The following is a 12,128-nucleotide window of genomic DNA, read 5'->3' as shown; positions in this document are numbered from 1 at the left end:
TCAAATAGCACCTCAGGAAATTTGGAGGACAGTTACCTGGCCAGCTGACTGGAAGAGATATTTATTCTCATGTCCAAAAAAGGTGCTTCAACAGAATATAGAAATTATTGAACAAGATCATTAATATCACAAGTAAAATATTGGTGGAGATTATAAAAAAAAAAAGACTAGAACAGTACAAAAATCTTCACCACAGGGCCAACAGGAAAGAGCACAGTAGACAGAAGATAGATTGAAGTGGTTAATGATTTCCTCTTGCTTGGCTCTACAATCAGCCCTTTTGGTACCAGCAGTTAAGAAATCAAAAGATGTGTGCCATTGGGAAAATCTACTCTGTTAAGGACCTCTCCAATGTGTTAAAGAGCAACAATATCAAGTTAAAGACTAAGTGTACCTGAGTCTTTTCAATTACTTGTTATGCATCAGAAAGTTGAACAATAAATAAGAATAACGGAAAAATAATGGATGATTTTGAGTTGTGGTGTTAGAGAAAAGTATTGAATATCCCACAGACTGCCAAAAGAACGAACAAATATGTCTTGAAGAAAGTGCAATCAGGGTGCTCCTTGGAGGCAAGGATAGTAAAATTTTGTCCCATTGATTTTGGGGATGTTATTAGGAGAAGTCAGTCCTTGGAAATGATTATCATGCTTGGAAATGAGGAGAGTTAGCAAAAGAAAGAGACTCTCACCGAGACGGATTGCTGTGTTGACTGTAATAGTAAGCTTCAGTATATCAGAAATGATGAGGATGGCACAGGATAGGGTACGGTTCAAATCTGTGGTTTACAGAGTCCCTATGAGCCATAGAGGACTCGATGGCACCTAACAACAACAACAACTCATAGCACCCTATGAGTTCCTCAATTCTTTTCACTTTATATTTACATTGTACTTCACACTTACATGATCTGTTCATTTATTTGTCTCTCCCACTAAATGTCCCAGCTAGGAAGAAATGCATCAGATTACAGCCATCTGTATATCCATAGTACTGAGGTCAATATTTGACACATGATATTTAAATGAACTGAATGGACTTTCACATAGTTGGTTATATTTTGAGGCCTTGTCATTGAACTGGTTTTTTATCTCAAAAGTTGAAGGTTCTCCTAGAACCAGCTGCAAAGTTCTCATAATGCTAATTATATCACAGTCCGCTGACTGCAGAGTGGATTGTTCTGAGCCCCAAACACAAAGTCCAGGGTTTGAAGGAAAAGCAGGAGAAGAGCAATGGAAGTATCCCAGTCCACATGTCTGTTTCTCCTATTTCTCCTCACCCATGGGCTGCCTCCAGAAGTGGCTGCCAAAGGTCAGGAAACAGCAGGTAAAATACTACTTGAGTGACCACTTGGTGAGTGTGGTTAGGAGGAGGGAGCGGGGGCGGGAAAGATGGCAGTATTCTGGATACTATTTCTAAAAATCTAGAAAATATTCCATGAAATGCTGAGTAAAGACTGAGGTTGTTTAGTTAAATAAAGAAGGTCATCTGCCATTATCCTCCAGAGTTGGGCCATAGGTGGGTCACCTTCCATATGCTTCTAAAAACAGAAATCTTGGAAGGATATCAGCACCCCAAGAAACTGACTGCCTTTCCCTTAGGATGAAGGAGGAAAGTATTGAAGTCTCATTGCTTAGACTTGTTTCTTTTCTGATTGGAACTGCAATACCTTGGGCTTGTGTCTCATGGTCTTTCTTTCTCTAGATGGCCCCAGAGCTGCCCACGAACCTGTGCTGCTCACAGATGTCTCAGCTGCTGCTGAATTCATCGCTGCTGCCGAGGTGGCTCTCATAGGCTTCTTCCAGGTTTGTCCTGATGCCTCAATTGCTAGTCTTTCAAAGAGCTAGAATGTTCTATTCCTAGAGAACCTTGACAATCCACTTGCTGACTGGACAGCGTGACATTGGAAGGAGTTGGTCAGTGATACATTAACACAAAATGTGCTGTCAATTTGCCAGACGAATACTTTCTATTTAAAGGCATTCTCAGTTTCTGAATTAAGTGGTCTTTGTACTTTCTTCAAAAGCACTGAGACTGATGCTTGAGTATCCTCAACTAAGGATATTGAAGTTTAACTAACACTGTATCTGAAGCAGGGACCAGAGCACAACATTTTGATGGTAGGCTGAAACCTCTGAGAAGCAGCCAGTAGTCTTCTATCTATGGTCTTTTCCCAAAAAGGCTCTGCCTTTTTCTCATTTTCTGCTCTGACATGTTGAAAAGATAGCATGTTGTCTATTAAAGGTGTTCTCCTCCATCTGCCAGACTGGGGTGCTGGCTAATGAGAGCAGCCGTAAAGTGTGAGCACAATTGTCTTATATTCTGCTTTCTCTGTTGGTCAAAATCTCACACACATTGTCATTGAGTCAGAAATGGCACATAGTTGATTCTCTAAATGGGTTTTAAGAGGCTATAAATAAAAAAATAAAATAAAAAATTAAAAAAGAGGCTATAAATTGTATGGAAAGAAATTTCTCATCTTTCTTCCTCAGAGTAGCTGGTAGGTTTGAACCTTCAAGTTGGCAGTGCAACCCCTTACTTACCACCATATGATGTTATTGTTGTTTACCATAGAGTTGGAGCCATAGCTGACCCTCTGAAAGGCAGTTAATCACAGGGGAGGAGATTGCCCATTCTTCTCACACAGTGCAGCTGGTGGATTCGAACGGCATGCTTTTGGGATTACAGCACAGCTTCTTGCCATTAAACCACCAGATCTCTCTACCACCAAGCAGTAGCATCTAGCAATTCTTCTGTCAGCTGATCTAGTCCCTATTCCTTCACCGCAACCCTTTCCTGCTTCCATGTATTAATTCCCATTTACCATCCTACTCCACCCCGTGGGTTCTGTGTACACAGCTGGAAAAGCAGCTAAGAGATGGGAGTGGGGGTGGAAGACTAGAAGCACATTCTCCAACCATGAGTGAAGTGAGCTGTAGACAAAACAAACACCTTCTCAAAAGCAAGGAGGGGCCAGAAAGTAGGATGGATAGGAGTCATCCTTGGCAGAAACTTAATTTGATCTAAGAGCAATTCCATTTTAAGGAATGGGGTGGGGGGGAAGAAAGCTAAGGAGTCTAGATTAACAATTGTTCCTCACCTCCAATGAACTCCACATTCTCTTTGCTTTTACATAAGAAAGGTAGCAATTCCCTCTGCTGGACTTTGAATGCAAGATTTTTTTTTCCCTGGATTTTATTATTATTATGGTTTGCAGGAAATTTTATAGAGCAAATTGCTTTTCCATTCCACCATTAAGAAATACTTCGTTTTACTACATTAACTACAAAACCCACAATATAACTCCAACTCTCCCCACCTGTGCACTTCTCTGTGTCTTCCCAGAATTTAGTGATAGTGTGTTGATCATCCCCTTATTATATTTTGGCTTTCACTTCAACTATCTTATTATATGTCTGTTATTTATTTGTTAACTTTTCCTCGTCTCTCCCTCCTCCTTTCTCCCTCCGCTCTTACAACTAATAGCCATCAAACATTGTTTCTTTCTCTGTAAAAACCTTTCCTTAGCTTTTTATGACAGTGATTTCAGTATCTGTCTTTTTGTGACTGACATAATGAATGTAAGATTTTTTTAACAGGTGCCAAGGGGTCAATTCTGACTCCTGGCAACCTCACACATGTCACAGTAGAACTATGCTCCACAGGAGTTTCAATAGCTGGTTTTCCAAAACAGAGAGTGCGTCTTTCCTTGGCAGCATCTCTGGGTGGATTTGAATCATCAAGCTTATAAAAAGCAGCCAAGTGCACTAACCGCTTTCCCCATGCAGCAACCTTGATGTCAGGCTAGTCATCTTCTTTTCTCTTAGTATATCTTCTCCTGTAGCCCAGAGAGATGCAAGAATATCTCCCTGCTTGCTTATGCCTAGCACTGTGGACAAAGGTCCTGCTACTGTTGGGACAATCATACTAGGATGTTACATAACAACTGAAATCATCATCAGAAGTGGCTTCCTTTTTGCCTTCTGCAGGCCTGGGCTACTGAATCAGTGATGCATAAATAGTCATGTTCATTGAAAACATCTCAGATAATATTATTTATAGTGTTGTTGTTAGGTATTGTCAAGTCAAGTAAGAACAGCACATCTGAACACTATCCTATGCTGTCCCATCCCCTACACTTCCTGACATAATAGAGCCCATTGCAGCAGTTACCATGTCAATCTACCAGGTTGAGGATCTTCCTCTCCTTTGCCGACCTTCCATTCTTCCAAGCATCATGTCTCTCTCCAAGAAATAGCCCTTCTCCGAGGAAAATGCCTGAAGTATGCAAGGCAAAACCTCATCATCCATGCCTTCAAAGAGCACTCTGACTGCACCCTCTCCAAGACATAAATGTTTATTCTTTTGGCTGTCCATGGGATATTCAGTGTTCTTCTCCAATACCACAGTTCAAGGGCATCAATTCTTCTTCTGTCATCCTTGATTCATTGTCTAGCTCATGGATGCATAGCAAGTGATCAGAAAGACCATGACCTGAATCAGTTAACCCTTAGTCCTCAAATTAACTTCATTATTCCTTCATAATTTGGAGAAGTCTCTAACTGCAGATTTTCCCAGTGCAATGCATCTCTTTATTTCCTGATTGTTGGTACCTGATTGCTGGAAAGGTGTTAATTGTGGATCCGGGTAAGATGAAGTTGTTGACAGTTTTAATCTCATCTCTATCATGATGTTACTTATCAGTCCAGTGGTAGAATCTCTGTTTTCCTCACATTGAGATGCAATCGGTATTGAAGGCTGCATTCCTTGATCTTCTGCAACCAGTGCAGTATATTTATGGTAAAAGGAAAAAAACTGCTCCTGTACAGGTCAAACAAACCCTTATTAATAAGACTTTAAGCTTCCACTTCTAAATTGTCTTCTTTCTTTTATGACTCTTTCTGAAAGCACCTGTTTCTTATTTGCATTTCTTTAGTTGTCAAAAAAATGAGCCACAAAATTCTGCCTTCTTTGGCGTATCAATGACCATGCGCTCCTCTTCTCTAGGCCTCTTGAATGTGAGGTCCCTCTCAGCTACCAGTAAATTTACATTCCATGAAAAAGGAAAGTAGGAGGCCTAGGTTTGCTGATAATCTTAGCAGCAGCCAATTCGTCCCTATAGTCTGGATCTTCAATAATGGCACTGTAAATTTAGATTCCATTTTTAAATGTAAATTTTGTTGTTGTGTGTCTTCGAATCATAACAACTTGACTCATAACACCTCTATAAACAACAGCTCTAAACGTTACTCTATCCTAAGACAGTCTCACTCACCATCTCTGACACATCTGACCCCACTGCCATAATCACTTTGTCAATCCGTCTCATCCAGGGTTTCCCTCTCCTTCACTGACCCTCTATCCTTCCAAGAATGATGGCCTTCTCAAATGACTGGTTCATCTTGGCAACATGCCCAAAGTTTGTGAGACAGAGTTTCCAAATCCTTGCCTCCAAGGAGCAAACTAGTTTTACCCTTTCCAGGACATGATATAGTCCAGTGGTGAGAATCATTGTTTTCTTGATGTTGAGGTGCAATCCATATTGAAGACTGCCATCCTTGGCCTTTTTCAACAAATGTTTCAAGGCCCCTCATTTTTAGTGAGCAAGGCTGTGTCATCTGCATAACACAGGTTATTAATGGGTCTTTCTCCAATCCTGATGCCACATTTTTCTTCATAAAAATCAGTCTCCTGACTGTCTGTTCTGCATATACATTGAAAAGGTATGGAGAAAGGATACATCCCTGTTGTACACTTTTCTTGATTTTGAACCAGGTGGTGTTTCCTTGCTCTGTTTGGACAACAGCTTCCCATTCTAAGTTTAGGTTTAACATGAGCACAATCAAGTACAATAAAGTATTCGGGAACTCCCATTCTTTTCTATGTTAGCCATAATTTCTTGTGATCTACTCAGTCAAAAGACTTTTCATAGTCAATAAAACACAAATAGACATCCTTCTGGTATGCTTTGCCAAGATCCATCTGATATTGGCAATAGATATCCCTAAAGCCATGGCTTCTTCTCAACCCAACCTGTATTTCTGGAATTTCTCTGTCAATGTACTAGTCATTTTTGGATAATCTCTAGTAAAATTTTGCTTGCATATGACATTAGTGATGTTATTTGATAGTTTCTGTATTCTGATCTGTCTAAAGTTTTACTAGACTCTAAATCAAATCTATGCTGTCTGCTGTAAATGAGTAAATTTCTCTTCCTTGTAAAACATTGGGCTACTAACTGATAAGTTGATAGTTCAAATCCACTAAGTTATCCTTGAAAGTGAGATGAAACAGTCAATTCCTGTTAATATTTACAGTGTTTGAAAGCAAGGATAATTGCAACTAATAAAAAATGACTTGACAGCAATGATGTTTGCTTTTTTTGTGCCTACGTCTGTGTCTCTTGCTCCTCCAAAACAATCTCTGTGATTTTTATTTTTTTCCCTACTGTTTTTAGGACTTAGAAATACCAGCAGTGTCTATATTTCAAAGCATGGTGCAGAAATACCAAGATGTAGCCTTTGGAATCAGCACTAATTCTGAGGTTTTGACCCATTACAACATCACTGGAAATGCTATCTCCCTCTTTCGGCTGGTAAGTTGGTGGTCATCGTGAGTATTCTCCCAGTTTTTCAGTGAGTGGTGGAATCATAAACTAGTGGCCAGATCTTTGAACCATTTCTTTCCAGTTCAGCTTCCCCCTCCCCTGCCCCTGCTGAAAATTTACCTTTCCACTCCAGATAGATAGAAAGAGATTATACATTTTAACAAGAACCCCGGGTGAGTCTTAGAGATTCCCAGGTGATTCTTAAGTATACATGTATCCTAAGGAGTTTGTGAAAATGCAGATTCTGACTCAGTATCTATAAGACTACCTTAGGAACCTGGTAGGTGCTGGTTCAGTGTATCTAAAGTAGAAAGTTGAATTCTCAGCAGGACGTTGAGCCAGAATGAACAACTGGAAACTTAGAAACTGCAAGGGACTCTGTCTCTAACTTGGTAATGACATCAAACTTGGGAGCATTGTTGACAAGGATGATGATGCTTCGACTCAGGTGTCCCAAGCACGTGCTGTAATAAAACGGATAGAAAACTAGACTGAGAGTCAGTGGGTAAATTTGGAGCACTGCTTAGACATTGCCCAGTCATGTGATTTTGGCTAAATCACCTAAAACTTTTAATTCTTTTACCTAGAAAACAAAATAGCTAGATCATATATCATCAATATGGTCATTTTCAGCTCTAAAATTTTCTATCCTTTATAACATTATGCTGGAAAAGTAGGGAGTTATAAAAAGAGAGTAAGATAGTCAGTGAGATGAATTGACAGTGACTACAACAGTGGGCTTGAGTATGGTGGAGATTGTGAGGATGGCAGGAGACTGGGATGGGCTTTACTCTGCTGTCCAAAGGGTCACTGTGAGTTGGAATTGACTCAACTGTACCTAACAACACAATATAATACAAAGAATATCACTCTAAGTACTAAAGAATAGAAGTAGTGTGAGATTTTGGGGTTTGGGGATGATGGAGCAGGAAAGCAACTTAATAAAGGAGACAATTGAGCTGATATTTAAGGGAAAATAAATTTATACATAGTGCATAAGAATGCATGACCAAAGTAGGAAAAATAATGGAGCCTGATAAGGGGGAAAAATGATCAGGCTTACTTGGGTGGATCTCCGGTTGCATAGGGGGAAATTACTGTAAGATAGAAAAGAAGTTCAATTGGAATTATATTGTGGAAAATTAATGGATTTGTACTTAATTTTGTTGGCTCTAGAAGCTCCTAAAATATTTGGATCAGAGGAGCAACATGAAAAGGAATATGTTTTAGTAAGGTTATTTTGGCACAAAATTTGGATGAGCAGTTGATGATCTGTTCTGCATTCGACACCTGGCCTAGTTTTCACTGCTGATATTAAACTTCACCAATGATTCCTTCCAGAGATGTAATCAATCTGATTCCTGTGTATACCATCAGATGAAATTCACATGTATAGCCTGCATTTATGTTTCTTATAAGTCATTGATTATTCGGACTTCTATCTTTCTATCCCCAGTCTCATTTCTGTCACCAAGTTCATGTTTTCTGACTACTGATCCTTCATCCTGGTTCCCAACTTTCACATTCCAGTAACCCATTATTATTAATGCCTCTTGATCGCATTTTTTATCTATTTCTGACTGCAAAATTTGGTATAAATCATCTATTTCCATCTTTTGGCTCTGGTTGTTGGTGCATAAATTTGAATAATAGTGGTATTAATAGGTCTTCCTTGAATGGGTATGATATTATCCTGTCACTCACAATGTTGTGTTTCAAAATAGATCTAGAAACAGCCTTTTTAACTTTAAAAGTGGCCTCATTTTTTTCCTCACATTTTTATCTCTAGTGTGGTAGATCACATGATCATCTGCTTCAAAATGTTCCATGCCCATCCACTTCATTTTGCCAATATCTAATAATATGTCAATATTTATGCATTCCATTTCTTTCTTAATGATGTCATTTCCCTATATTTGTGCTTTTCACACTCCACGTTCCAATCATTAGTTCCTGCTTACAACAATTCCTCCACCTTTGTGTTTCCAAATTTGAGGGTTCAGTCTCAGTTCCCATATCTGGCATTCTACTATATGTGTGCTCTATTGTACATAGGGTTTTCAAAAGCCTATTTAGCATCAACAACATAGAGAGAGCTCAGTTGGCCTAGTGGACAGAAAGTGATGCTGCCAAGTCAAAGGTGGGTGATTTTAATCTCTGGCCCTCAGGCCTGGTTTTAATTGTTGTTGTTGTTTTTGCCAAACATGCTTCTAAGTGGCATAGCACTGGTCTATCCATTTGCTGTACAGAGGTAACTCATGGTTGCTGTGATGCTGAACACTGTGACACTGATATGTCAAATGCAATAATGGTTACTGATGGTAGACAGTGTTTGGTGGAGCTCCCTGATTAAAACAAGGTTGGAAGCAGGAGTGGCATCCACTTCCAAAATAGCTTGCTTCCAGAAACCCTATGGACTTGGAGAAATGATGAAAGTTAGACAAGTGTTCAGGTCTTTCATTCAAAGGGTCACTATGAGTCATCTATGACTTGATGGCACTTAACAACAGCAACAACAACATTATATTTTGGAAGTGGATGGTCAATCCTTCTTCCTAGTCTGTCTTAATTTGGAAGCTTATCTTTGGAACAACATCTGACAGAGAAGCATTTTGGTGCAAGGAGCAAATGAAAGACACTTCCCCCTACAGAGATAACAATACATGCAGAGCCTTTCCCCTGCAAGAGTGTCTTGTCCCTTCCCTTTCCCTGAATATGGGCAGAGTATCGAATGTTACAGGAAGCATTAAAAGAAAATGGAAAAAGTATACAGAATCACTGTATCAAAAAGAATTGGCTGACATGGGAGAACTTTAAGAAACAACACATGATCAAGAAGCAATGGTGATGGAGGAAGCTCAAGCTGCTCTGAAGGACTTGGCAAAGACTAAAGCCCCAGGAATTGATGGAAAGCTAATTACAATATTTCAACAAACAGATGCTGCCCTGGACATGTTCGCCAGGTTGCACCAAGAATTCTGGAGGACAATTATCTGGCCAGCTGACTGGAAGAGATCCAAATTTATTCCTATTCTATTAAAAAGATGACCCAACAGAGTGTGGAAATTATCGAACTGTATCACTCATATCTCACACAGGCAAAACCCTGCTGAAGATTATCCAGAAATGACTAGAAGAGTACATTGACAGAGAATTACCAGAAATACAAGCTGGGTTTAGAAGAGGTCGTGGCACTAGAGACATTATCACCAAAGTCAGATTGATCTTGGAACAAAGCAAAGAGTACCAGAGGAATACCTATCTGTGCTTAAATTGTGGTTAAACTTGAAGAGAATGGGAATTCCAGAACACTTGACTTAAGTGAAACACTTGATTATGTGAAACCTATATTTGGACCAGGAGGCAGTCCTTAGAACAAAGCATGGAAACACTTTATTGTTCAAAATCAGGAAGGGAGTGTGTCAGGGATGTATCCTGTCTCCATACCTTTTCAGTCAAATTATAGAACAAATTTTTTTGGAAGGCTGGGCTTTATGAAGAGGAATGTGACATCAGGATTGGGGGGGAAACTCATCAACAACCTACATTTTGCAGATGACACAGCCTTTTTTGCTGAAACTGAGGAGGACTTGCTGCAGAAGGTCAAGGACTGTAGTCTCAACATTAATTGAAGTTCAAAATCAAGTAGAAAGATTCTCACCACTGGCCCAATTGGCAGCAACATGATGGATGAAGAAGATTGAGGTTGCTAATGGTTGCAGCTTACTTGGCTACACAATCAACATTCTGGCACCAGCAATCAGGAAATCAAAATACAAATTACATTAGGTAAATATACTGTCAGGGACCTCACCAGAGTACAGAAAACCAGAGATGTCAGTCTAGAGACTAAGCTGCACCTAATCCAGGCAGTCGTCTTTGCAATTACTTGCTATGCATCAGAGAGCTGGATAATGACTAAGGATGACTGGAGAAGAATTAATGCCTTTGAGTGGTGGTGCTAGAGAAGAGTCTTGAACATACCACAGACTACCAAGAAAACAAATAGGTCTGTCTTGGAGAGAGTGAAATCAAGTCTCTCCTTGGAGGCTAGGACTTTGAAGCTTTATCTCACATAGTGAGGGCATGTAGACAAGAGGGACCAATCTTGGAGAAGGATATCATACTTGGAAGGGTGGAGGCACAGTGCAGGAGAGGAAGATCCTGGATAAAATGGATTGATACAGTAACTAGGGCAATGGGGATAGGTGTGTTGGAGTCAGTGAGACTGGCTCAGGACAGGGCAGGCTTCGGACCTATTGTACATAGGGTTGCTATGAGTTACAGGCAATTTGACAGCACATAACAACAACAAGGTTGGATGAATTCTTAAGCACAAAGACAAGACAGATGGGGAAATAGACTATTTGGGAAGTGATAAAGATAGCACTAGTAGTCAAAAGAGAGGCAGGACCTCCAATGATTTGTTATTCTTGGGTGCTATTGAGGAAGCACTAACTCCACATTATGGCCTAATGATAAGGAGTTGTGCTATCAAACCAAAGGCACATGGTTTGAATCCACCAGCTGCTCCATGGGAGAGAGATAGGTAATCTCCCCCCCCCTGCTCCCCCTCCCCCCCCCATGCAATTTTAACTCTTTTCAAACCTGCTGGAGGGTCACCTATGAGTTGGATCCCACTCAATTTCATGTAATACAAATGAAAATATATAATAGAAAGAAATTTTACCCCATTCTGTGCCATCCTCACAATCTCTGCTGTATTTAAGCTATTTGTACAACTGCTATTAATCCATCCCTTTAAGGGCTACATATTTTTCCCAAAACCTCTACTTTACTAAGCATGATGTCCTACTCCAGGGACTGATCCCTCTTGAGAACATTTTCAAAGTATGTGAGAAGAAGTTTCAACATTCTTACTTCTATAGAACATTCTGGCAGCACTTTATCCAAAATGGATTTGCATATTCTTTTGGCAGGGTATATTCTATGCTCTTCACCAAAACACAGTTCAAAGCATCCGTAGTTTTCCCTGTGTCTTCCTTATTCCTTATTTAGCTTTCACATGTATATGAAGGAATTGAAAATACCAGGACTTCTTGGGTCAGGCACACCTTTAAAATTACATCCTTGTTCTTCAGTACTTTGAATAGGTCCTTGGAAGCAGCTTTGCCCAGTGCAATGCGTCTTTTGACTTCTTGATTATTGCCCCCATGGGTGTAGAGTTACAGATTGTGAATCCAAGTAAAATCCTCGACAACTTTAACCGCCTCTCCATGTATTGTAATATTGTTTATTGATCTAGATGTGAACATTTGCTTCCTTTATGTTGAGATTTAACTCATACTGATTAGAAAGGGGGAAAAATTAACTACGGGAAGAAGGCCAAGTTGAATGTCATGATGCCTCTAAAAAAGGTAGTTCAGGGAGATCTGGTGGCCTAGAGGCAAGAAGCTACACTGCAATCCCAGAGGCGCATGGTTCAAATCCACCAGATTCTCTGCAGGGGAACAGTCAGATCCAATTTGATGGCACACACACACACACACACACACACACA

General features: G+C 40.0%; 1 protein-coding gene across 1 annotated transcript in view; it reads left to right on the top strand.

Annotated features, from left to right (window-relative positions):
- Positions 1-1,232: 1,232 nt before the first annotated feature.
- The window catches only part of ERP27 (endoplasmic reticulum protein 27), an 89,589-nt gene continuing 78,693 nt past the window's right edge, over positions 1,233-12,128 (top strand). Inside the window, exons 1-3 of the mRNA XM_006888479.1 lie at positions 1,233-1,326; positions 1,705-1,805; positions 6,458-6,595. Of these exons, the coding sequence (XP_006888541.1) occupies positions 1,233-1,326; positions 1,705-1,805; positions 6,458-6,595 (333 nt within the window). The remainder of the gene's footprint in view (positions 1,327-1,704; positions 1,806-6,457; positions 6,596-12,128) is intronic.

Source organism: Elephantulus edwardii, unplaced genomic scaffold, assembly GCF_000299155.1.
Source record: "Elephantulus edwardii isolate Elephantulus edwardi_28Jun2011 unplaced genomic scaffold, EleEdw1.0 scaffold00067, whole genome shotgun sequence".
In the NCBI taxonomy this organism is placed as follows: Eukaryota; Metazoa; Chordata; class Mammalia; order Macroscelidea; family Macroscelididae; genus Elephantulus; species Elephantulus edwardii.
This window is presented reverse-complemented; position numbering and strand designations above follow the sequence as displayed.